Source organism: Pyrus communis, chromosome 16 (genome assembly GCF_041283825.1).
Source record: "Pyrus communis isolate YQ-2024b chromosome 16, ASM4128382v1, whole genome shotgun sequence".
Classification (NCBI taxonomy): domain Eukaryota; kingdom Viridiplantae; phylum Streptophyta; class Magnoliopsida; order Rosales; family Rosaceae; genus Pyrus; species Pyrus communis.
In genome coordinates, this window is record NC_142580.1 from 6,824,029 (window position 1) to 6,848,902 (window position 24,874).

General features: G+C 38.8%; 6 protein-coding genes across 12 annotated transcripts; 3 read left to right on the forward strand and 3 right to left on the reverse strand.

Moving 5' to 3' along the window:
- Nucleotides 1-611: 611 nt before the first annotated feature.
- On the forward strand, nucleotides 612-3,735 carry LOC137730821 (NADH dehydrogenase [ubiquinone] flavoprotein 1, mitochondrial). Its single transcript, XM_068469804.2, has 3 exons — nucleotides 612-803; nucleotides 1,768-3,241; nucleotides 3,473-3,735. Exons 1-2 carry the CDS (start codon nucleotides 801-803, stop codon nucleotides 3,226-3,228), a joined length of 1,464 nt encoding a protein of 487 aa, XP_068325905.1. The 5' UTR covers nucleotides 612-800; the 3' UTR covers nucleotides 3,229-3,241; nucleotides 3,473-3,735.
- A 742-nt stretch (nucleotides 3,736-4,477) lies between these two features.
- LOC137732577 (uncharacterized) lies at nucleotides 4,478-10,512 on the forward strand. 4 transcript variants are annotated; one of them, XM_088688375.1, is made up of 9 exons: nucleotides 4,478-4,507; nucleotides 5,591-6,366; nucleotides 6,805-7,913; nucleotides 8,147-8,390; nucleotides 8,542-8,748; nucleotides 9,090-9,263; nucleotides 9,413-9,610; nucleotides 9,717-9,830; nucleotides 9,950-10,512. In XM_088688375.1, exons 2-9 carry the CDS (start codon nucleotides 5,671-5,673, stop codon nucleotides 10,280-10,282), a joined length of 3,075 nt encoding a protein of 1,024 aa, XP_088544501.1. In that variant the 5' UTR covers nucleotides 4,478-4,507; nucleotides 5,591-5,670; the 3' UTR covers nucleotides 10,283-10,512. The 4 variants fall into 4 exon arrangements, with proteins under 4 accessions (XP_088544501.1, XP_068327994.2, XP_068327995.2 ...); XM_068471893.2 differs by lacking the exon at nucleotides 4,478-4,507 and adding an exon at nucleotides 4,649-5,039; XM_068471894.2 differs by lacking the exon at nucleotides 4,478-4,507 and adding an exon at nucleotides 4,683-5,152.
- A 109-nt stretch (nucleotides 10,513-10,621) lies between these two features.
- Nucleotides 10,622-12,640, reverse strand: LOC137732581 (OVARIAN TUMOR DOMAIN-containing deubiquitinating enzyme 4). 4 transcript variants are annotated; one of them, XM_068471897.2, is made up of 6 exons: nucleotides 12,182-12,640; nucleotides 11,594-11,715; nucleotides 11,459-11,499; nucleotides 11,239-11,337; nucleotides 10,971-11,135; nucleotides 10,622-10,788 (listed from the first exon to the last, which is right to left on the reverse strand). In XM_068471897.2, exons 1-6 carry the CDS (start codon nucleotides 12,204-12,206, stop codon nucleotides 10,773-10,775), a joined length of 468 nt encoding a protein of 155 aa, XP_068327998.2. In that variant the 5' UTR covers nucleotides 12,207-12,640; the 3' UTR covers nucleotides 10,622-10,772. The 4 variants fall into 4 exon arrangements, with proteins under 4 accessions (XP_068327998.2, XP_088544503.1, XP_088544502.1 ...); XM_088688377.1 differs by having other exon boundaries at nucleotides 11,059-11,121; nucleotides 12,182-12,341; XM_088688376.1 differs by having other exon boundaries at nucleotides 11,059-11,135; nucleotides 12,182-12,341.
- Nucleotides 12,641-12,764: 124 nt separating this feature from the next.
- LOC137732591 (uncharacterized) lies at nucleotides 12,765-14,397 on the forward strand. Its single transcript, XM_068471906.2, has 2 exons — nucleotides 12,765-12,794; nucleotides 13,124-14,397. Exons 1-2 carry the CDS (start codon nucleotides 12,765-12,767, stop codon nucleotides 13,997-13,999), a joined length of 906 nt encoding a protein of 301 aa, XP_068328007.2. The 3' UTR covers nucleotides 14,000-14,397.
- A 478-nt stretch (nucleotides 14,398-14,875) lies between these two features.
- LOC137732263 (geraniol 8-hydroxylase-like) lies at nucleotides 14,876-17,733 on the reverse strand. The gene is made up of 2 exons (XM_068471571.2): nucleotides 16,773-17,733; nucleotides 14,876-15,622 (listed from the first exon to the last, which is right to left on the reverse strand). The coding sequence occupies exons 1-2, from the start codon at nucleotides 16,965-16,967 to the stop codon at nucleotides 15,002-15,004; spliced, it is 816 nt and encodes a 271-aa protein (XP_068327672.2). The 5' UTR covers nucleotides 16,968-17,733; the 3' UTR covers nucleotides 14,876-15,001.
- A 3,072-nt stretch (nucleotides 17,734-20,805) lies between these two features.
- On the reverse strand, nucleotides 20,806-23,425 carry LOC137731010 (geraniol 8-hydroxylase). Its single transcript, XM_068470048.2, has 2 exons — nucleotides 22,463-23,425; nucleotides 20,806-21,511 (listed from the first exon to the last, which is right to left on the reverse strand). The coding sequence occupies exons 1-2, from the start codon at nucleotides 23,357-23,359 to the stop codon at nucleotides 20,906-20,908; spliced, it is 1,503 nt and encodes a 500-aa protein (XP_068326149.2). The 5' UTR covers nucleotides 23,360-23,425; the 3' UTR covers nucleotides 20,806-20,905.
- Between the last annotated feature and the right edge of the window lie 1,449 nt (nucleotides 23,426-24,874).

A 24,874-nucleotide genomic window follows, 5' to 3' on the forward strand; every position in this document is an offset into this window, starting at 1 on the left:
TTAATGCTGAAATTCTGTTAATCGATATGGGATAAAGCTGGAGAGGTGGCTGGGAAAGGGAGCTCAAATAATTCCTTGTGATTTGGAAAGTGCCAAACAAAAGGGCATCATGTAATAAAATGTAGTAAAACGCAGTGGTAAATATCACAACGTTCAGGGGTATATTGGAATACTTGATAAAGGTTAAGGATGTAAATTTGCTTTGGAACCTCAACTTATTTTTTGATATGAGAGATTAAACCTGAGTCTTGAGCTCAACTACATGTAGTTTCACGTCACTTAATATGTGTTATTCACATATTAAGCTAAATGATGTCACATGTGAAAAACGTGTTGAAACTTGAGAATGTGAATCTCAAGTCAAAAAATTAAACCGAGCTGGAAAATTAAGCAAGCGAGTGGACAGAATAACATTCTTTATAAAACCCCAACCGTTCAACCCAAAGCCCACCAATAAAACCATGATTCATATAAAATTAAAAGCCCAACCCAATTAAACCAAAAAGGTCCACATCACAAGCGTTGATCCATGGACCAAATAGAAACTGCATAGCATATGCGTGATATAAGATCCAACACAAACACTCGCTCAATCTCAACCGTTCATCACCAACCTCATTAAATCATCTTGGTCATTCTTATTTGGATGGTCCATTTTACCCCTCTCCGCATATGAGGTCCGCGAACTGGAGCTCTCCTTCATTTCCCACCTGAGCATTCTCGCTTCTTTTCCCCCAGTCTCGTTCTCGTCGATTACCTGATTCGGCGACGCATCGCGTTTCGTCCGCCGCAGCTCCACCATGGTACGCAACCGACATCTCAATTCGTCCACATTTTTTGATGAATTTTTTTTCAGGCTTATTATTTACCTCCCCAGCTTTAACTCTGATTCAGCTTCGCTTTCATGTTGTGTCAGTCCGTGATCGTTTTGTATGTTAATTTTCTCTGAAATGTTTGTTTTTAGTAGATCTGATATGGGGTTTTCTGCTTTTTCTGTTTGTTTGGTGGGAAAATTGAGGAAAATAGCTGGAAAGGGATAGAAAATCGAATTTTGAATAGCTAGTTAGGTTTTCACCGAAACAGACAATTCCGGATGCCCTCAGACAGAAGCCAGGTTCACCTGCCCAATGCCAATGATACGAAGAGCTAGCTTTGATACGTATTGGAGCTCTCATTAGCTGAGCCCGTCTTTTCGTAGGCTTGATTGGAGAAAGGTTCCGACTTTAGGCTTCAAATGGATTGCGAGTCATTCGGTCTACATTATTTATCACCTCCATCGTTAACGTTTTTGTTCGGATAAAACCACATGGGGATATAGCGGGGAGTCCTCTTAGGCTTATTGGGTTAATTCAATGTAGGTCTAGGTTCAATTTTGTGTGAGACTATCCTGCAGGTCAAACACGTGTAGCTTGGTGTAGGCAAATTAAAAGGGAACACATATATGGTTAAGATGTTCTAGGAATGAAGAATTGAGGTTGTACAAGCTGCATTTCAATCTTATAGCACGTGCACTCGTATAGCCTTCTTCATGAAATGTAGAATCTTTAAGAAATGAATGTTGCGGATATGCCACAGCTTTGTTATAGTACCAGTGTTACACCGTGGTTCCGGTTGTGTAATTTGATGTTGGATTTTTCATGCATGTTTCTTTGAAGTTGGTTCATGTCAACTGTATTTTGTTTTTCTTGTTAGCTCTGAAGAGTAGATGTTATAGGCATAGGTCACTTTGGAGAAATAAACTAAGTCTGACTTCTTGTTAATTTGTAGGCACCCCTCAAGGGTATACTTTCTCTGCAGAGAGCAGCTTTAGCTTGTCATCATGGTGCGAAGTGGGGCCTAGCGTTTAGATCATTCAGCACTCAGGGAGCAGCACCCTCTACTACTGCTCAACCTCCACCTCCACCTCCACCACCTCCCGAGAAAACTCATTTTGGTGGTTTGAAAGATGAAGACCGGATTTTCACCAACTTATATGGGTTGCACGACCCATTTCTCAAAGGTGCCATGAAACGAGGTGACTGGTACCGAACCAAAGATCTAGTTATTAAAGGTGCTGATTGGATTGTCAATGAAATGAAGAAGTCTGGCCTACGTGGACGTGGTGGTGCTGGTTTCCCATCTGGTCTCAAATGGTCTTTTATGCCAAAAGTATCTGATGGCCGTCCTTCCTATCTTGTCGTCAATGCTGATGAAAGTGAACCTGGAACCTGTAAGGACAGGGAAATTATGCGCCATGACCCGCACAAACTTTTAGAGGGTTGCTTGATTGCTGGTGTTGGGATGAGGGCCAGTGCTGCGTACATCTATATAAGAGGTGAATATGTGAATGAACGGTTGAACCTTGTAAAAGCTAGAAATGAAGCTTATGCAGCTGGATTACTGGGGAAAAATGCTTGTGGATCTGGTTATGATTTTGATGTTCATATCCACTTTGGTGCTGGTGCCTATATTTGTGGTGAAGAAACAGCGCTTCTGGAGAGCCTTGAAGGGAAACAGGGGAAGCCAAGATTGAAGCCTCCTTTCCCTGCTAATGCAGGATTATATGGCTGCCCCACCACTGTTACAAATGTGGAAACGGTGGCTGTTTCTCCCACCATTTTAAGGCGTGGACCAGAGTGGTTTGCCAGTTTTGGGAGAAAGAACAATTCAGGGACAAAATTGTTTTGTATCTCGGGACATGTGAACAAGCCTTGCACTGTTGAAGAGGAAATGAGCATACCCTTGAAAGAGTTACTAGAGAGGCACTGTGGAGGTGTGAGGGGTGGATGGGACAACTTACTTGCAGTAATTCCAGGTGGTTCATCTGTTCCATTGCTTACCAAGGATATATGCAATGATGTATTAATGGATTTTGATGCACTGAAGGCTGTCCAGTCAGGATTGGGAACTGCAGCTGTTATTGTGATGGATAAATCAACTGACATTGTTGATGCAATTGCAAGGCTTTCTTACTTCTACAAGCATGAGAGTTGTGGGCAGTGCACACCGTGTAGGGAGGGGACAGGATGGCTTTGGATGATCATGGAAAGAATGAAAGTTGGGAATGCAAAGCTGGAAGAGATTGACATGCTTCAGGAGGTGACCAAGCAGATTGAGGGGCACACAATCTGTGCGTTGGGTGATGCTGCTGCTTGGCCTGTGCAAGGTCTAATAAGGCATTTCAGGCCAGAGCTTGAGAGGAGGATCAGGGAGCGTGCAGAGAGGGAATTGCTGGAGGCAGCTGCTTAAGTGCTTCTCTCAGGTTGCTTCTTGTATCTATTCTGCATTCATTTCTTGATTCATCTTCTAAAAAGAAGTAAATAAAGGAGAAAAACAGTACTAGTAACTTCAACTTGGGTACATTGGCATGTGGTTGTTGTTGTCTTGTTGTAAGGCCACGCAACTGGTGGCCTGGTCCGGTTGGCTGAATCTAGACATCTATGGGCTAAAAAAGTTGTCGCTCGGTCTAATAAAGGGTTCTTCTGCTGTGTAGGTTAAGCCTGTATTAGTGGAAATCATGGAATAAAATGAAGTACGTGCCCCGGATTTCGGGAGGATAGGTGAATCGGAAGGCAGCTGGTGGTCCAGCTGCTATTGTTTGTTTTTAAACTGTATCTCGACTATATGACCTCACTGTCCCAGAGACAATCTGATTCATTGTGGATGCGTCTGGGCAGCATATTTATGTTGTGTTTCCAGATCTTGTTTTCCCTTACACAGTCGGAATTTTGTTAATAAATTTTCGTTTTTCGCTTCCCTGCTTTGATAGATATCCTTCACGAATTCAACTTTAAATCTCAAAACTAAGAGATTACCAAGTTCCCAAACTTAAAGGGATCTATGCCGCATTGGTAAGAAATGCACTACGAAATATTCGACCGAGGGGTAAAAAATGCACTTCATGAGCATTACAGAGGCACTAACAAAGAATTTTCAAGCCGTTGTTTACAAATCCCTGTTAGCGCGTTCTAGTCATTTTAAATCCATCTATATAATGGATCGGAGTGCATTTGTTACTAATGTAGCCTTGATCCCTTGGTACTTGGTATGGCAATGGCTTATGTGGTACACACCATGAGACTCGCCAAATTGCATACATGATATGTGACTCATCAAAGCCAGGTAAATTATTGAGTGTGACACATGTTAACATATGAAAGCGTTATCAAACAAATCAAACTAAGTTGAAAAACCAAATAAACCCTAGATCAAATCCCTTAATTATGCTTTAATTGAATCCTTAAAGCACCTAATCTCCATTGGCAAGAATCTCTGGCAGCTATACCAACTTCCATTTCAATAAAGCTGAAGGGGATGGTTTCCCACCGTTTGATAAAGAAAGAAAAACTTGACGTGGATGCTTCAACCTCTGTCGTCGGCTAACATCGCATAAAGCCATCCAATAATTATTAATTATTAGCTTTGTATCACGACCAAAGGACAGCATTGCTGGACTCCCATCAAATCAACGAATTCCACCAACAAATGGAAGTGAGTTAGTTGTCTCACAACCATTTTATTTTGGGAGGTGAATTTAACAGTCTTACTCTCTTTTTACAAAATTCTGTTTATCATAAGCATTTTTTAATGCAATTGTTTTTCGATTGTAGTTTAATTAAATTAACCAATAAATTTAAAATATAAACTTAAAATCGACAAAATATTGATTGCCTATGTTTAACTCATTTATTTGGAGATGGTATATGAGAGGACTAAATATGTCAAGAAAGGTAGGTAATGGTCCAACTTTTTGTTTGAGAGGATAGAGAGCCCAGTGAACTGATCGTATGAGCCCAGATCGATCGGATCAGGCGAGAGCCAGAGAGCGAGAGGGGAGAGACAGTTGCTTCCTTCCTTCCCGCACATCGCGGTTGTCAACTTACCATCTTCCTCTGGTTCCTTTTTCTCCAACGACCTTCTCCTTCCTCTTCCGTACCCACCTTTCCCCTTCCAATTCATTCTTCCACATTCTGTAAATATATACCCACGCACTCACAGAAAGAAGAGAAGAAGAGAGAAAACAGAGAAGCAGCTCGCTTTTCTTCACTCTCTTCTGCATTGTAAGTTCACTCACATCTCCTTCATTTGTTCAAAGCTCCCATCTCCATCAAACTCTCTGCAATTCCCAACTTTACGTCCGATTGCCTCACAATTTTACTGTTATTCCGATCTGGTAGTACGAAGTTGCATTTTTCTACGCATCAATGCTCAGATTAAAAGTCAATTTTTTGTTTTGTTTGCTGTTAATTGATTCACTGCTGCTATTCTCATCACCCCTGTTTGCCTGTTTCAATTTTTGCTAATTTCATTCGCATTTTTATGTAACGCGGAGGGAGGTCAGAGATTTTGTCACCATTTTTAATATAAAAATATTAAAATTAAGCTGGATGATACCCAAAATTTATTCAATTTAAACCCCTCTCCGCGTTTGTATTTGTTTTGTCTTTGATGGTCAAATCTTGAACTGCCCATTATTTTTTTCTACTGAAATTCATGAGGGTTGAATTGCATCTTTTGTTGGTATTATATTACATTCAAAAGTCGAGAGCTTGGATATACTTTACATCCCATTTGTTTGTATCTGATTTTGTGATGTATTTTTATATGTAAGGAGGTTTGATGGATGTAGAAGCATTGTAAGTTTGTAACTGGTTCTACCCATCAGGAGCTGTCCCGGTGCTTTTCGTGACAATGGTTCTTGGGATAAGATCAAAGAGCAGGAAGAGCGCGGCCGTTGAGGTTGATTACCTCATCCATGTGCAGGAACTCAAGCCATGGCCCTCGTCTCAGGCTTTGAGATCTGTTCAGTCTGTTATGCTTCAGTGGGAAAACGGTGATCAGGTTTCTGGATCGTGTATTTGCAATGTTGGTGATGCGAAGATTGAATTTGGCGAGTCTTTCACGCTTCCAGTCACTTTATACAAGGAGAAATCAAGAAAAAACGCAGTTCGCGACACTTACCAGAAGAACAACTTGGAGTTTTACTTGTATGAACCTCGAAAGGACAAGGGAGTGAAAGGTCAACTCTTGGGGTCGGCTGAGATCAATCTTGCAGACTATGGGATCATTGTGGAAACCCGAAATGTGAGCACTCCGCTGAACTGGAAGAAGAGTTTTAAGAGTTCAGCGGAAACGGTTCTTTCTGTTAGTATTCAGCCGTGTGGTAAACCGAGCTCCAGCTTGACACCAAAGAGCAGCTTGTCCAGAGAAGAGTCTCTGGAAAATGAGGGAACTGAATCTGTTCCAGGGTCTGTGAATGATGGCACTGACGAGATTGCCTCTTTTACCGATGATGAGTTTGATGATGATGTTTCCTCGCATCCATCACACACTGTAAACTCCTCGGCTGTTGAGACAACGGTCAGTTCATCACCTAGTGGTGAAAAGGTATTTGAAGTCATTTTTAAAAGTTCTCCCTTTTAGATCAGTTTCTTTGCTTAGCTGCTCTTATAATTTAAAAATATGATATCTCCAGTTGCATCAAAACTATATGTAGAATTAGGTTTATGGAATTTAATTTAGTTTCAGATCCATGGTTGTAAAATGAATAACCTCATCGCTGATATTAAGGTCTTCAAATACAAATTCTGAGAACCCAAATAGTATGACTTTAAGTACCAGCACAACCATCCTTTTCATAATCATTCTCATGTGTATGTCCAAAGAAGTCCAATTTACTTTTGTTTGTCCGTTACTTCTGCACCAATCAAATATTGGACAATAACTTCCCTGACAGTGTTCATCCCGATGGTTGCTTCTCTTTATCTGATTCAATTCATTTGTGTATTTTCAGATTGTTTAACCTCCATATATAATTAATTTCAGAATGTATTAGAATCAACAGCCAATGGCACTAGGAGGACTTATGGGGAGCCTGCTGTACAGTCAATAGCAGCACCTGCAAGCACAGGGGTGACTTCAGTGGCTAAAGCATTAGAGCACCAAAATGGAAGTTCATCTCCACTGTCGTCAATAGGCTCTTCCTCCATTCTGCTGAATTCTGCAAATGATCGTGCTTCTTTGCCTAACAGTTCAAAGCAGAGTGTTTCAATGCCAATCCTGAAAAAATCAATCACCCACTCTGTTCATTCAGTGTCTTCACCCTTTGGCTATCAAGACAGCCATCAGGAATCTGGTTACCATAATTTTAAGGACAACAGAATTCACATAACTCGTTCTAACAGAAGTGCCAGAATGCATGAAAATGCTCAAGATCTTATCAGGGACAATATTGTCCGTAACCATGCTGCTGAAGGTTCATCCTCAAGCACGTCTATTCAGGAGGACACAAACTCCACATTTGCAAGCAATGCAGATTCACAAGCCTTTCGAGAGGATGGTCATCTCTTAAAGGCAAATCATTATACTTTTGATGACAAATTAGCTTCTCGATTTTCACAAGATGCTACCAGAAAACAAGTCAGGTTAAAGAGTGAAACTTTTACACCCGGCAGGAGAGTTGTTGGAGTGCAGGGAGGTAACGTTAAAAGTAATGAACTAAAACATGTAAAGTCTGTGCAGTTACCTTTAGTATCAGCTCAGAACAATAGACAGTCAAGCAATAATGAGCTTCTCGAAAAATCAAAGGAAGCTGAAATTCCTAAAGATGCTTATGTTCATGGTAGAATTAGCGCGACAAGTGAAAGAGAAGAAAAAACAGTCAGCTTTTCCGATGGAAAAGTTGACTTGGAGTCTACAATTGAATTGCTTAAGGAAGAACTGAGAGAAGCTGCTGCTGTTGAGATTGGCCTTTACTCTGTTGCCGCTGAGCATGGGAGCCACACAAATAGGATTCATGCTCCTGCTCGTCGACTTTCTAGATTCTATTTTCATGCTTGCAAAACAAGCTCTGGAGCTAAGAAGGCAAATGCAGCAAGAGCTGCTATCACTGGACTAATCTTGGTTTCTAAAGCATGCGGAAATGATGTTGCTAGGTATTAGAGCTAAATAAATGGAAACTGAACTCACCATTTTAATTTACTGGCAATGCCTTATCAGTAAAAGAAATGATGTCCAAGATGAATTCATATGCATTTTTGTTATCTTTTCTTTTTTCTCTTGACGATCCTAATCATTTGATGCTTTGAGTTCTAAACATCTTCCAGAATGCGAAGATAATTATCTTTTAGTTTGACGCTTCACTGTATGTTTTGTTGCCAATGAACAGGTTGACATTCTGGTTGTCGAATTCAATTGTGTTGAGAGCTATTATCAGCCAGTCCTTGCCCTGCAGTAAAGTTGGCGCTGAGGGGGTTTTAAAAGCAAAGAATGGGTTTCTTCCTCACAAGGAAGAGAACAATTGCACTCTTGAAAGTTTTGATGATTGGGAGGATCCGCAGATATTTATGGCTGCTTTGGAAAAGTTTGAAGGTTGGATCTTCTCCCGAATTGTTGAGTCTGTATGGTGGCAGGTAAAACCCATATTATTTTCAGTTTTCTTCATTATTGGCATCATCACCTCTTTTCATTATTTCACTATTGAGCTCTCCCTACAAGAATTTAGCCTAGATCTGAAAGCCGTTGCTATTCATGACGGATACGTATCTTGTTTTCCCTCTCCAGAATATGACTCCATATATGCAGTCAGCGGCTGCGAAGGGCTCAAGCTCAAGGAAAGCCAATGGAAGGAAGCATGGTTTGGGTGGTCATGAGCAAGGTAACTTTTCTATGGAGCTGTGGAAGAAGGCCTTCAAAGATGCCTGTGAAAGGCTCTGTCCTGCAAGAGCTGGTGGACATGAGTGTGGCTGCTTGCCTCTGCTGGCTCGTTTGGTAGGTTTATGCATCATAGTCCCTTCCTCAATGTGTACGTTGAGCTTTTCACTTCACCTGGGAACTCCTAAAGGTTATCATAGAACACTGTGCACGAATATAGTTGAAAACTTCGTGCAAATGCTATAGGTAGCCAGAGCTACACCACCAATGTTTAAATGAAAATATATCTAATGTTTTATTTATGTATCAAACTCTCAATAGAATTCCAGGACCTCGTTATAGTGAGCTTTTACTATTGCGGTGTGTTTCCAAAAGTCATTTAAAGATCCGTCACATGGTTTTTCTACTTTCCTCAAAATTTATGCAGACTTACAGAATGCTAATCTATGGTTTTTCAGGTAATGGAGCAATTAGTGGATAGATTGGATGTGGCTATGTTCAATGCTATTCTTCGTGAAAATGCTGAAGAGATGCCCACAGATCCTGTGTCCGACCCCATAAGTGATTCTAAGGTTCTCCCTATTCCAGCTGGAAAGTCGAGCTTTGGGGCTGGTGCACAGCTAAAAAATGCGGTGAGTGTGGACCTCATCTTGTGAGGTTATTAGTCACATTGTTTTTTCGGTTGCCGGTGAAAAGTCACAATTTTTATTTTTGAAAAAAAAAAAAATACTAGTCTTGCATTTCGTTGATGGAAGGATTGTGCTTGTTTTCATGACCGCAGATTGGAAGCTGGTCTAGATGGCTTACTGATCTATTTGGCATTGATGATACTGATGCCCCTGATGATAATACTAAACTCAGTGATCACAAGGGACAAGAGTGCCCAACATCCTTTAAAGCTTTCCGTCTTCTTAATGCTTTGAGTGACCTCATGATGCTTCCATTTGATATGCTGGCAGATAAATCCACCCGGCAAGAGGTAAAGACTGGGTTTGTGTCCACGCCCCACAGTTAATAAAAGAACAACAAGTTTATAATAACTCCCTGCCATTTTGTAATAATCACTGTTTCATTGATTTTTGAAGGTATGCCCTACATTTGGTGCATCATTGATCAAGAGGGTTATATACAATTTTGTTCCAGATGAGTTTTGCCCAGACCCAATTCCCACGGCAGTTTTTGAGGCTCTTGATTATGAGGTACCTAAGAGGCCCTCGAATATCTCGACACGTAACGATTCAGCTTATATACTGAACTTCATTCCTGTTCGAATGGTGTAGGACTGATTTGTTATCCATTTTGCTTGTTATTTATTTAGGAGAATTCAGAAGATAAAACTGACTCTGCTGCAAGTTTCCCATGCAACGCAAATCCTACAATCTATTCACCACCTCCAGCTGCTTCACTATTAAGCATTATAGGAGAGGTAGGAAGTCTAACTCTCTCGAGGAGTGGGTCATCAGTGCTTAAGAAATCGTATACAAGTGATGATGAGCTCGATGAGTTGGATTCACCGATGACATCAATCATCATAGACAATTCCCCGTTTTCTCCCAGTCCATTGGCAGCCAACTCAACACCGAAGTGGAAGGGTGGTCGGAATGCTGTCAGGTATCAACTCCTCCGTGAAGTTTGGAAGGATAGCGACTGATCTTCCCTTTCATGTATGTATCTGATGTACCCGGGGCAGTTGTTCAATTTGGGGGCTCCCTTTACTTCTCGCTTGTACATAGATGAGTATTTATACAACGTTACAACCATATGAATATTGAGGCAGTTTGTTCCACAGCAGTGGTTATCCAGTTAGCGGCTGTAATCTAAGCTTTCATGGAAGCCTGTTATTTTTTTGAATAATGATATCATGTAGAATAAGTTTATACATATACCCAACCTCAATCTTGGTTTCCTTGTCTCGTTGTCTATGGACTTGAACTATGGGAGCAGGCAGGCGTTAGCCGATACTTGTCTATGGAATTGAGTTATGCAAATGTTGAACTGTTGAACGATTCATTTGAACTGAAATTTCGAGGATGTTGTATGAGAAAGTACCCATTTCTCGAATCAAATACTTATAAACATAACAGCAGGAATACAGTTCAAGATTTTGAATGACTACAGGCTACAGTACCACGCATCTCTGGCTATCTTTGTTTGCACCTGCAAACACCCACAACGAAAATTCATGAGCCACTGGCTGATTTGAGCGGCAGAGACAAAATTATGAAAAATATAAGCCAAAACCCGAGAAGGAAACCAAGCAAACAACTAGAGCCTATTGCGCCTTCTGGTGCATATGGTTTTTCCAGGAAACAGATGAGTAGGAAATGAAGAAATCTTACAACTTGGACTGTGTACCAGTAGTTGCAGCAGGCAGTGTGTCGTAGTGTCCATAACCATGATAAAGTACGCGGATAGGGTTGTCCTTACCGTACTCTTGACCATATTCGGCTATGATCTTGAGGTCGCCGGAATCCTTGTCCCGCATATAAACTGTAATCGGCATCCTAGGAATGAAATTGTATCATTAACTGTGAGATCGACGAACCTATGTACCTTCTGAAATATATAGAAACTTTCTTAGCATAGGAGTATATAGGTAGGACTTACCGTAGGACATGTGAGGACATAAGCAACTCAGGTTCTCCTCCCCAAATGTGGGGCTGTCGCATCTGTACAACGTACGTTTCAAAATCATCTTCAAGAAACCTGCAAATGAATTCAAAACAAATTTCGACAAGCGATTGACAATGATTTTCAAAGCAGTTTAAATCTGCATCGAGGCAGAAGTTATCGAGATCCAGGTTGGTGAGATCTTTACGAAATTTACCATTCGGTGTCTGACCTCCGTCTGATGAATTCATCGACCACCTGTCCAAATTATATCACCATTTTACGTAGGAAATCGAAGGACAAATAGCATCAGTATCCTTCTGAATTCAGTAAATTTGAGTTCATCGTGTACCTTTGATCTGAGCTCGTCGGCAAGTTCTCTCTGAAGGCTGTCACTTGGAGATGGTTTCCCTGCCCTTAGAGAAGCGCCGTGAACCACAGACCGGAACAAACATCTTCCGTCTCCACGTATGCCTGTACGAAACACACATAAATTAACAGTTGATCATCACAAAACACATTTGCATTGAGTATTTAAAACATGAAAATAAATTGTAAAAATAAAATAAAGCGAAAAAAAAAAAAAAAAAAAAAAACCAATACCTTGATCCATAACAATTTACCAAAATTCCCAAATTAAGGAGTACAAATTGGGAGGAAATTTTAGTAACCAAATGGCAGACAAAGTGCATGGATTCAAGAAACGAATCTATTATAACACCAGATACATGAAGAAAAGCACTTATATACGAAAACCACACCAGACATATGAAGAAAAGCACTTATACGAAAAGCACAAGCAATTCGTCTAATTACTGAAGTTAGGAATAACAAATTAACATGCATTCAAGAAAATAAAAAACTTCCATTCTAAATAAGAAGGAAAAAAATCAAAACTTTCGTAACAAAAAACAAAGTTAACAAATGAAACTTTTGTTACCGAGAAAATTTTCCCGTTTCGGCATCGGTTGAATTCAGATTAAGCAGTTGACAACACAAACAAAAAAATCAGTAAAAATGCCAACTTATATGAATGATGAATCTTCATCTTTTTGCTTCTTGATTTCGATGTGCAAAACTGCAATTGAGTCTCAGCCGTTGAATGAGCTCGACATCGACTGATGAGACGACAGCTCCTCCACATTTCACAGCCTTTTGCTTTCAAAGAATCGAATTCGATGCTTTTAATTTTGCTTTTCAAAGTCTCAAGTTTCAACCAACGACCAACGGCTAGGATCCGTTACGTGCGCCCTTTTCCAAGCTCACTCAATCGACGACGTAAGGTGTATTCATGCATGTAACACGTGTCAATAACACATAGAACTCCCCCGCTAAAATCAATAGGACCCGCTCGTATCCAACTGCAGGGCGCCAAAAATGAAACTTCGCCCTTCCAAACAATAGATTTTGGTTTTTTTTTTTTTTTTTTTTTTTTTTACTATTTACAGGTGCTTTCAAATTTAGGGTAGAAGACTTCTCTTTGGAATAAATATAAGACCAAAATCCTTAACCACTTTCATGATATGGATTCCCGGGCATCCTTGGCGTCCCAGGTAACAACATCTCTCTCCAATCTCAAACCTCGATGATTTAAGTCGGAATCTAATTTTATGTTCATTTTCATTTACATTCTCTTCAAAAAGCATATGTTCTTTATTAAAAAAGGAACATGCATCGTTATTGTATCAACATTGTTGAAAATATACTGGTAACATGGCCGCTGTTTTATGGCAATAAATGACATTGACACATTATCAATAACATGTCGATAGTTTGTTCTAGAACTGAACTATTATTTTCATATGTGTCACATTTGCTTTCACATTTTTATATGGAGTACCATACTTAATGTGCATGTCTGATTAAATTTGGAATTTCTCAGGAATCAACGCCGCAAATCAACATGATCAGTCCCAGAAAACGCCCATTTCACACTTGTGCGGTTTCAATTTTACTGGTAGCTCATAGAGCCTTCACCATAGCCCAAGGTCTCAATGGACCGCTAGGGTTCATAATAAAAATTGCAGCCAGACTAGTCACGTTGGCCGGAACCTTGGCTTATGCCTTGCAATACCAATGGCTCACAATGGCAATCCTCTCATTCATCGATTGTCGAATTTTAGCCCTTGAAGACATGATCGAGAGATTTTACCCTCCTTCTCACATTGTGTTCGACAAGATTGACGACCTTGTCCAAGTCACCGAATCCCTGCCTGGAAAATTTGACAATGCCGTTAGCAAAATCCTGGCACATTTCCATCACGTTTCGTTTTTGGATTGGACGTTGGTGCGTGCCATTTCGCTGCTGAATTTTGTTGCGGCTACATTGAACTATTGGAGATTGTCAAACGGTAGGAGGGAGAAGGAGATTAAGGTTGATACAAGCAGCAATATTGATCGAAACGGTGGACCGGGTTCGGTTCATGAAGCTGACTGGTCTACCCCAAATGGTAATAAGAATAATGCTGCTGCAAGTGGTGATCAGATTAATAAGGGTAATACCTTTTCTTCTCCTCGTAGAGGTGTTACTTACAAGGAAGTGCTTCTGCAGAAGGGAACAAATAAAGGAGGGATTGGAAAAAAAGAAGAGAATAAGGTTAATAACAAGGAAGAAGTGGAGAGTGGTGTCACTGATGATGATAGTGAAACCAACTCTAAAGATGACCTCCTTGAATTGTTCGAATCAGCGTGGCTTATGACATCGCCCGGAAAAAATAAGGGAAAATACGCGCCACGTTCGGTTTCATTCATTTTTTGACAAAAGTAGCATGGTTTTAACCACTCCTTTCACGAATAACAAAAAATTGTGCAAAAAGACTGCTATTCTTGAGATAAGGTTATATATTTAGCTAGTTTTGTTAATATGAAACATTAAGGTAATTTTTAATGTTTTAGAACTTGGTAAATATATGTAGATACAAAAATGACAGTGTTATTTGGCTGTCCAGTTCCATAAACCTTGGGAGCTGAGTAGGATTCTTTGTGTTATGATAGAGAACTAAGCATCAGTTGGTTCTGTACTTTATTAGTTTTGGCATCACATCAAGAAATGCAATGGCTGTAAATAAAATGTTATATTGTTTGTGGTTTGTGGAATGTACAAAATCCACCGAGTGTGCTCTCAAAATTTGCAAAGAAAAACTCTCTTATGCATCATTCTCATTAGTACTTATCGTTTCTTCACTCTCAAGTCTCAAACGATATCAATTTTTTCAGACGCGACAAACAGGGGTTACATATCAACAACTAGCAAGGTTGGAGTTTTATTTTTTCGAATGAAAACGGCTCTAATCGGCTCTCTAACTGCGAGGAGTGGCTTAAGCGTGCCGCTGAGGTACTTGGAGCAATGCTTTTGGGAGTGACTGTTTAAAAGATCATGCATGTTGCTTGTCACTCCTTGGAATGTAAAAAAAGACGACAGCTTGAGAGATGATCTTTCTTTTACATAAATTATTTATATGCCCGAAATGAAAAAAACCCTGGCTTATGTCAAGCAACATTGTTTAAAAAATATTGCGTGACTCCTCCCTTTCGTTTGTTTAGTCTGGATTATATCATCAGTAAAAAGGATAAAAGAGTCAAACATTTTTTTTTTTAAATTTCCCATGCATTTTTTTGTAATTAAAATGCTTGCTTTAAGATAAAGAGTCGCTCAGGGTCTTCAATTGATTAAAGTTCACAACATAGCCATTTTTGTAGAAACCATAACTACGTACGGTTCTATAGGTGCATTCCCATACATACAATGTATAACGTAAAATCATGCTAGGTTTTTATATAGCATGGCCACAGCTATGAGAGGCTGAGCTTTCTCTAAGGTGATGCCAAACTTCTCTTCCATGTTCAAGGTCTCTGGTACAACTCCATTTTCAAGCTTCCAATCGTCAAACGAGTTAATAAGCGAGCCCAACATCAAATTCAACATTCTCATTGCCAATGGCAATCCAGGACATATACTCCTCCCACCACCAAACGGAATAAGCTCAAAATTTCCTCCTAAAACATCAATTTCCGAATCCAAAAACCTCTCCGGCATAAACGAGTTTGGATCGTCCCAAATGTTGGGGTCTCTCCCTATGGCCCATGCATTGACCAATACTTGTGCACCCTTTGGTACAATGTACCCGCAGATTTCAACATCTATTTCGGCTTTTCGAGGAAGTAGAAATGGAACGACTGGGTGCAATCTGAAGGTTTCTTTGATTATGGCTTGTAAGTAAGGGAGTCGAGCAATGTGTGACTCCTCAACTGGCTTTCCTTTGCCGATGATTTGCTTCAGCTCTGCTTGTGCTTGTGATAGTTTTTCTGGGTTGCGGAGTAGCTCAGCCATTGCCCACTCCAATGTGCCTGAAGTTGTATCTGTGGCTGCAGTAAACAGATCCTAATTGACCAAATGGCTAATTAGCCTGAAATTTTAATATATCAAAATGAGGAGAATAGAAGAAAAACTGATTACAAACTATTATTCTTATTCGCCACTAACTAGTAGTGAAGTTCTTCTTCATTTGTAAGTTTGAGATCTTAAATTTAAATCTCCAAAATAACGAATTTATTACCAATTTATTCCTCCTTTCTCATAGTGTAAATATATTATTGCATAAAAATATATTCTTATTCTACTGACTGAAAGAAAGGAATTTTTTTTAAAATTTGATAAGACGCTACGTAGCAAAGAGACTACATTTTTGTCAAGACTTCATTCCTACAAGGTTGCAGTAGGTGTATTCATAAAGATCTAATCTTGAAACAAACGGGACATGAAAGCAATTTTAATCATACTCCAACAAAAAAGGACTTGAAAACTTTGAGTTTTAACGATAAGAACAAAATAAAGTGTAAAGTGAATAGTACTAGGTTTGACTTTTTAGTGTAAAAATATGATTTTTCGTTAAAGTGAACAATACTGCGGGTTTTTCGTTAAAACTCTAAAAAATTAAATGAGGCTAATATAATGAATGAAAAAAACTACTTGTACTAACTCAAGTGACCATATGATTATTGGGGCCCTTAAACACCCACCCTCCACCTTCCCCCTTTTTATTAGATTATCTTTGACATGGATCATTACAAATCTGGCTAAAGCCGAAGTCAACGAGGGCACAACTGTGAAAAAAAAATTAAAATCCCGAGGACAGGGTTATCCGATAAAAATTTCACTTGTCATATAACTCTTATAATATTGAGAGATATAATTCATTCACTAAATTTTAGTGCTCTTAATAATTCTTCCTTTAAATACGAAAGGCTCCCAACAAATCGTGTATACAGTCCTTCACCCCCTCAAGAATAGTAAGCAATAATAGAGAGCCCTCAAGAATTGTAGGCAATAATAGAGAGCCCTCGTGAAGTGTCAATTATTTATGTACACCTCAAGTGATGCACATGATGGCCAGTTTAGAAGGTACATATAGCGACACAACTAATAATTAACAAAAAAGTAAATGACCAGCAACAACAAAAATTAATGATCGAAGAAAACCTAGTTACTTTTTAATTCATCAAATCAAGAACAATATGTGGTAGGAACTAACCAAAAACAAATGCTCAGTTTCAGCCATGTCCATGTCCTTGCTTTTCTCTTCACTGAAGTTTGTAAGTGTATCCAACATATCTTTAGTTGTGACATAATCACGTGATTTTCTTGACACCAACCTTTGTGTGATCATGCGGTCAAAGAGGCTGATCATCTTCTGGAAGTGATTGGCCAGACGACGCCGTATTCCCATGGGATCGATCTTCTTAAGTACAGGAAAATAGTCAGCCAAGTTTGGCTTCCCAATCTCTTCAACAATACCCCACACCAACTCCTTACTCTCTAGCCGTATCACTATTCGGGTCCGCCAAATCCACAGAGAATACGGTACGCGACATCAAGTTGAGCGTAGTTTTGAAATCAGCACTTCTAACATCAACGGCTTCACCTTTTAAAACGCTTTCGTTGACCTCGGATATGAGCTCTTGAACTTTTACGCGACGGTTGGCTTGGTTGGCGTCGAGAACTTTGGTGGCAAACAATTGCGAGTTGCATATTTTTCGAAGGTTTCTCCATGCCGCTGAAACCGGTATCCAGGGCATGCCGTACCTAGCATGGTCACAGGCCTGGATGGCATATATCTGGGATGGTTCGGTTGCAAAAGAACTAATCACGGGTCCGGAGGACTTCTTTAGCTATGATTGATGAAGAAACTACAACCGTCGTAACATGTCCAAGTCGTAAAGACAAATTGGGGCCATGGCGTTGTGAAAGGTTAGTGAGAGAGATGTGGGGTATGCTACCAAGCTCCAAAGGATTGCCAATGAAGGAAAGTGGGTTTGGTCCTGGTGGAAGCATAGTGGGACTTGACCTTCTTCCCGCAAACGAATAATAGATAGCATGAACAGAGATCCAGATGATTACGAGGAACAATATCATGCAACTCAAAAAGTCCATTTGATCTTACTCTCTCTTTCTTCTCCAAACCCTTGATCTTAATTTGTTACGATTGTTGACCAAAAAAATAAAAATAAAAATAAAAATAGATATATAGATATATATATATATATATGTGTGTGTGTGTATGTATGTATGTATGTATATATATATATATATATGCATATAAACCTAGCAGTGTCCCCCCGATTTACGCTAGTTACACATGCACTCATGTGATTGTCCCACGCAAAATCTGCTTGGTACATTTCCTTCAAGATATAGTAATTTAAGAAGTCAAACATGTTAACTAATTATTATGCGGTTAATGTAAGGGTAATCATCACTTTAAATCATGTTTAATAAATTATATATAACGTGATTGTTAATGATTTAATTATTATTTAAATATTAATTAATGTGTTTACTTTATATTATTAGTAACATATCACATAATTTACAAAATGATGAGACGTTGTTCTTTCATAACCACATCAAGCAAATAATGTGATATAAAAATGTGACCTCCTCATTATTTTAAAAACATTTAAAAGTCATAAATGTGGACAAAGAGATGAATTTTTGTTTTTCTTTGTAAAGAGTTCATTTAAATTACTGTGAACATCCATCACCAAACCTTTTACTTTGTCTTTTTTTTTTTTTTTTTTTTTTTTTTGAAAACCTGAATGTCCAGTCTTTCGTTAAGTAGAAACTAGAAATAGAAGGGAGGGCAATGCTTCAGCCAACAAATTAAAGGAGTTGTTGAGCTGCCAGCCAACTTACCTGTAGGAATCGCTTATGTGGACTAGGCTTTAAACTCCAGTTGGAATACTAGGGCTACAGTAATTCTTCAATATGGAGGGCCTGCATACGGCGCACCTTGTCCTATACAACAAAGGGTGTATACAAGTCGGGTGTTTGAGCACAAGTATGGTTATATATATATATATATATATATATATATATATATATATAAATGTGTGTGTGTGTGTGTGTGTGTGTGTGTGTAAGGGCAATGCTTCAGTCAAAAAATTAAAGGAGTTGTTGAGCTGCCAGCCAACTTACCTGTAGGAATCGCTTTTGTGGACTAGGCTTTAAACTCCGGTTGGAATCCTAGGGCTACAGTAATTCTTCAATATGGAGGGCCTGCATTCGGCGCGCCTTGTCCTATACAACAAAGGGTGTATACAAGGGGGGCGTTTGTTTGCCCTCACTAACTCGGACTGGACTGGACTGGACTAGCTATTAGTCCAATACTGTGTTTGTTCCATGCTGGGACTAACATTAATGAGACTAAAGGGGACTAGCATGGACAAAACACTTCACTAAGAGGTCTTAGTGAGACCCCCCAATAACCATGGGACTAGCTAAGACTATCCTCTATTTCTCGTCCTTGTCATGCTCAACGACCACTCCCGACAGACTCCTCATCATCGCCGGTCACCTAGATCAATCATTAACTTCCCGACTCTCTTTCAGATCCATTTCACAACCAACTTTCATATAAAATATACCAAATTGAAGCTGGGAGTGACAAGATTACGATTGTACTTGAATCGAGGCCAAAATGTGGTCGAATGTGGCTAGAAAATGGCCTGGAAGTCTTGGCCTGTTTGGGCTTCTTCAAATCCATGACAAATTCGAGCATGCAAAGCTAAGATCTCGGTCCAGGGATGGTGATGAATTTTTTGACGGTGCTAACTTCATCCAATTTAATAAGGGTTGGCCAAAAAACACATCGGGAAACTTGCAACTCGTCGGGAAAATTGGAGCCGTGAGGTTCCGTTCGAACAACGCATAGCTAGAGAGGGAGGGAGGACAGAGAAATAGAGACTGGAATCAATAAGGAGTTTGACCAAGAATGAGAAAGAGACATGAATTGAGAGGTCTGAGAGGAAAAAAAGAGGGAGATGGTGGGACGATGAGAGAAGAGGAAAAGAGTGGGACGAAAATGGTAGGAAAATATGGAGAAAAAGATAAGATCATAATAAAATATTAATAATTTATATATTAAATAAAATAATATTAGAATTTGTTATTATCCAGCTTCTTAGTCCAATACTGCACCAAACGCTTCACTAAGTTAATCCAGTTTAGTCTAGTCTAAGCCAGTCCAGCTTAGTCATTGAAGCTAATCCAGTCCGAGATAGTCCGACGCAACAAACGCCCCCGTAGGGTGTTTGAGCACATACATACAAAAAAAAAACACAAGCATGGTTATATATATGTGTGTGTGTATTTCCTTTTCACAGATCATCTTTGCATAGAATTAGATAAATAAAAAATCATTAAGACATTCAATTGTAGTGAAGAAAATAGATTCAAAGAAACACAAATATGGCTATTATTTAATCTAAACGGTCTAATTATCAGATTTTGGTGATTTTTGATAGAGATGATCTTTGAGAAATACCTAAAAGATGAACAGCTGATCGCAAAATATCAAGATTTGTATTCTAAATTTATGTAACCAATTTAACTAAATCCATGTCTCTACAAGCATGATTCTTATTAAGAGTAAAAATTAGGGTGAAGTGTGGATGTAGTATTTGAACTATCATTTTGGTGAAAATTAGGTATTTGAATTTTTTTTTTCCGTTAAAATAAGTCCATAAATTCATTAAAAATTGCTAATTTCATCCCTAATATTGTATTCAAAGATATTTTATCTAATTTTTCGTCAACTTAAGTCACTTAAGTCACTTATTGATACACTTTAGAGGTTAATACTGTCATTTTCTCGCCTATAAGCCCTTGACATTTCATATAGGTTGCGAATCTAACGTCTAATTTACCCCTTAAAGTTAACTCCATACACTATTTCTTTATGAAAAATTACCAATCTGTCCTCCAATGTATCTCATGTGCAAGTAACATGACTTAAGTTGACAAAAACTTGAATATAGTAGTTTCAAATCTAATATGAGGGATGTAGTTAGCATATTTTTATAATTCAAGGGCTAATTTTTCTGAAAAAATAGTTTAGGAACCTAACTTTCACTCACGTGATAAATTGGGGACTGAACTGGAGTTCATCGCTAAAATTGGGAACTTTAACGAAAAACTCCCGGTATTGTTCACTTTAACGAAAAACCACATTTTTACTCTAAAAAGTCAATCCTGGTACTATTCACTTACAACACATTTTTGTCATCTTCGTTAAAACTCAAAGTTTTAAAGCCCATTTTATTAGTTTTCCTAAAATTATACGGTAGAAACATGAAAGTAGATATCAAGCTGGGTTCTTCTATATTTCTATAACATGGGAACAACTCTGAGAGGTTGAGCTTTCTGTAAAGTGAGGCCAAAGTTCTGATCCATGTTCATGGTCTCCGGTGTAACTCCATCTTCAAGCTTCCATTTATCGAAGCAGTTAATAAGCGAACCCAACATCAAGTTCACCATTCTCATTGCCAATGGCCAGCCAGGACACATTCTCCTCCCACTTCCAAACGGGATAAGCTCAAAGTTCTGGCCGGTTACATCAATTTCCGATCCTAGAAACCTCTCTGGCACAAATGAGTCCGGGTTGTCCCAAATTCCAGGATCTCTTCCTATGGCCCATGCATTGACAAACACTTGTGCACCCTTTGGTACAATGTACCCGCCGATTTCAACGTCTGTTTCGGCTTTTCGGGGAAGTAGTAAAGGCGCTACTGGGTACAGACGGAAGGTCTCTTTTATTATTGCTTGTAAGTAAGGAAGTCGAGCAACGTCGGATTCCTCAACCAGTTTTCCTTTTCCAATGATCTGCTTCAGCTCCGCTTGAGTTTTTGACAGTTTTTCTGGGTTGCGGAGTAGCTCAGCCATTGCCCATTCCAACGTGGATGATGTTGTATCTGTGCCGGCAGCAAATAATTCCTGTAATGAACAATTAAAGAGAAGTGGAAAGTCATTTGTCCCGCATACATAAAGCTTAGAGTTGCCATTAAGACATTGTCCCCCAACTGCTTGATGAAATGCTCAATGAACTTTGGGTAGGACATGTTGTGTTCAACTCTTTTGTTGCTGATTCGCAGCTTTGCACACAAGAAAATCAAGTCATTTTAGTCTAGGCATATATAAAACTCAAATCTTTAAAATCCTAGATCTTTAAAATTAAAAAAAAAATTTGTATTGATGATAAAGTTATAATACAACATTTTAAAATATGAATCGCATCATGAACGATTGTCACTGGTAATGAATAATTGTAGTTTGTAATGTATTTTTTTCATTAATTATGAATAATGAACTTATAATTTAATTGTTAAAGCTATTTATTTTCCAAAGAAATATTTGTAAATTTTTATAGGTGACCCGCCAAACAATTTTTCTTGAATCCGCCCCTGTTCAGCTGAAATTTATGTGATGAATAGTAGTGTTGACGATAGACAAGTTAAAAGAAAAAAAAAAAAAAACACCCTACTTATATCAGCTCACCTATATCTTCTTCTTTTTTTTTTTTTTTAATGAAATTCGTGTGTCTATTAGAGAAAGGTTAATATTAGGAAGATCAATTTTTTAAATTACATTTTATAAATCATATAATGTGGTTATTGAGGATTGAACTATTACTTATGTGTTGGTTAATACATTTATTTCCTATTGGTGGCATATCATACCATTTGCAAATTTAATTTAAAAAGTTGGTCTATCTAATACGCTAGACGACCAATTTCAGACTATGCACAACCCTAATAATTACCTAGTAACAACTCGCGAGTAATTATCAATTACCTCTAAGCAATTTTGAGTATAAACATATTATAAAATTCAAAGAATCAATTCATCAAGATCAAGAACAATGAAGGTAGAGAGTAGACAACTAACCAGGAGCAGATGTTGAATTTCATCCATGTCCATATCCTCATTTTTCTCCTCACTACTGTTTATCAGGGTATCTAACATATCATTAGTCATGATATAATCAAGCACTTTTCTTGACTCAAACCGTTGCATCATCAAGCGGTCAAAGAGGTCAAGCATCTTTCGGAAGTGACCAGTCAAACGGCGTCGAATCCCCAGGGGATCAATCTTTTTTAGCACAGGAAAATAGTCAGCCAAGTTAGGTTTCCCGACCTCTTCAAAGATACCCCGCACCAACTCCTTGAACTCTCTCGCCGTCGCACTGTGTGGGTCTGCTAAATCCACAGAGAAGACTGTACGCGATAGCAAATTGAGCGAAGTTTTGAAAGCAGCCCTTCCGATATCAACCACCTCACCGTTTACAGCGCTTTCATTGACGTCAGATATGAGCTCCTGCACTATTAGGTGACGGTTGGCTTGGTTGGCATCGAGAATTTTGGTGGCGAATAATTGCGTGTTACATGTTTTGCGAAGGTTTCTCCAAGCAGGTGAAACCGGTATCCAAGCCATGCCATACTTGGAATGTTGACAAGCTCGAACCGCATCTGGGACGGTTCGGTTGCAGAAGAATTGGTCGTGGGTTCGGAGGACTTCTTTGGCGACGGTTGATGAAGAAATTACCACCGTCGTTATTTGGCCGAGTTGCAAGGCCATTATGGGGCCGTAGCGGTGTGAAAGCTTGGTGAGAGAGAGATGGGGTTTGTTGCCAAGCTCTAAGAGATTGCCAAAGAAGGGAAGTGGGTTTGGTCCAGGTGGGAGCCTTGTGGTAACTGATGATCTTCTTCCAATTGAATAATAGAGGGTATAAATTGAGATCCATGCAACCATTAGACCTAGTAGTATGCAACTCAAGATGTCCATCTCTGAGCTTTGTCTCCTCGCTCTTCTAAACCTCTAACTCTGGTGCAATTGTTGAAAGAGACGATGAATGTCGCGTATATATGCAAATTGAGAAGTGATACCGTGATAGGACGCATGTGGACTTCATTATTCTGACCACTTTTTGTATTTTTATTTATTTTTTATTTTTTAATTCGCAAGTAAAATTTTATTTACTATTTTTAATTTGTAATAAATTCATAAAAAAAAGCCCACTAACTTCTTTACATAGGTGAGGTTGTTTCTTTTGAATTTTATTTGAAAATTATTTTACTACTTTGCACTTATTTAATTAATTTTTTTTCTTTTTAAAAGTTATAAGAAACGAGAAGCATTTTTTACTGTATGAAAGATTTATTAAAATTTACATTCTCTTTTATATAGAGATAAATTGTGTGTCATCTAGAAAACGAAACCATTTAACAACGCATATAAACGAAATAGTTTAAATACTTACTGTTCCCCAGTAAATAATTGTAGACAAAAGATAAAGAACATGGAGATAATGTGGCACAATAGTCTAGAAACAGCAATTGCAAATAAGAGAGGTGCAGTCAGTGGTGGCTAACAAATTGATCAAAACTCCAGAAAGTTGCTCTAGCGGTTCATTTTTTGAGGGTCGATTTATGGGCTTCGTTAGGCTGCCCAGCCAACGTTTTTTAGGCCTATGCTTGCCGGTGATGGGCGATGTCAGAGCCCATTGACTTTTTCTTCCTCGTGCTTCAGCCGTTGGAAAATTCGACGGTCTGATGCTTTGAACTGTTGGTTTTGCAACAAACTTATAAAGTTCACACTTAAACACATTTATCAAGTATTAAAAAAAATTAAAAATATATATTTGTGATAGTAAACGCCATTGCCTTGGCCCTTACCCAAGCAAGGGTGGAGCCAAGATTTTTTTTCATGAGTGGACTGTCACATCCCGGCCCGAGCCCCCCCCACAACTTGGGTTCGACTTCACCGTAGCAGGATATTGTCCGTTTTGGGCCCCTACCACACCCTCACGGTTTTTGTTTCTGGGAACTCACACGAGAACTTCCCAGTGGGTCACCCATCATAGGATTGCTCTCGCACGCTACTCGCTTAACTTTGAAGTTCCTATGGAACCCGAAGCCAGTGAGCTCCCAAAAGGCCTCGTGCTAGGTAGAGATAGGAATATACATACAAGGCTTACAGGATCCACTCCCCAGGACGATGTGAGATGTAGCATGAAGTAACGTAATGTTTACATACATACATAAAATTATTTAATAAATAACATGAAAATAAAACTCTACAATCTGAAATAATAATCCAAACAAAACAAAAAGATATAAAATAACATAACAAGTACTTCAAATTCATTTTTGTTGAAGAATTTTGCACTAATTACATATTAAATTATAGTTTTCATTAGAATTGGGTGGCTCTATACAAGTAAAATAGGTTAGAATAGGCTAATACATAGACTATATAAGTAAAACAAGTAAAATTAGCAAATATTTTTGTGTTAACAAA

Excerpts from the sequence above, each read along its gene's own strand:
- LOC137732577 (XM_088688375.1), top strand. The coding sequence starts at position 5,671 with ATGGTTCTTGGGATAAGATCAAAGAGCAGGAAGAGCGCGGCCGTTGAG. Across the intron at positions 9,264-9,412 it reads GTGCACAGCTAAAAAATGCG|ATTGGAAGCTGGTCTAGATG; the intron begins GTGAGTGTGGAC and ends TCATGACCGCAG. Across the intron at positions 9,611-9,716 it reads ATAAATCCACCCGGCAAGAG|GTATGCCCTACATTTGGTGC; the intron begins GTAAAGACTGGG and ends TGATTTTTGAAG.
- LOC137732263 (XM_068471571.2), bottom strand. The coding sequence starts at position 16,967 with ATGGGAATACGGCGTCGTCTGGCCAATCACTTCCAGAAGATGATCAGC. Across the intron at positions 15,623-16,772 it reads AAACTGAGCATTTGTTTTTG|GATCTGTTTACTGCAGCCAC; the intron begins GTTAGTTCCTAC and ends TTGGTCAATTAG.
- LOC137732581 (XM_068471897.2), bottom strand. The coding sequence starts at position 12,206 with ATGCCGAAACGGGAAAATTTTCTCG. Across the intron at positions 11,500-11,593 it reads CCGACGAGCTCAGATCAAAG|GTGGTCGATGAATTCATCAG; the intron begins GTACACGATGAA and ends TAATTTGGACAG. Across the intron at positions 11,338-11,458 it reads CGGAGGTCAGACACCGAATG|GTTTCTTGAAGATGATTTTG; the intron begins GTAAATTTCGTA and ends ATTCATTTGCAG.
- LOC137732591 (XM_068471906.2), top strand. The coding sequence starts at position 12,765 with ATGGATTCCCGGGCATCCTTGGCGTCCCAG. Across the intron at positions 12,795-13,123 it reads GGGCATCCTTGGCGTCCCAG|GAATCAACGCCGCAAATCAA; the intron begins GTAACAACATCT and ends GGAATTTCTCAG.
- LOC137731010 (XM_068470048.2), bottom strand. The coding sequence starts at position 23,359 with ATGGACATCTTGAGTTGCATACTACTAGGTCTAATGGTTGCATGGATC. Across the intron at positions 21,512-22,462 it reads AAATTCAACATCTGCTCCTG|GAATTATTTGCTGCCGGCAC; the intron begins GTTAGTTGTCTA and ends TGTTCATTACAG.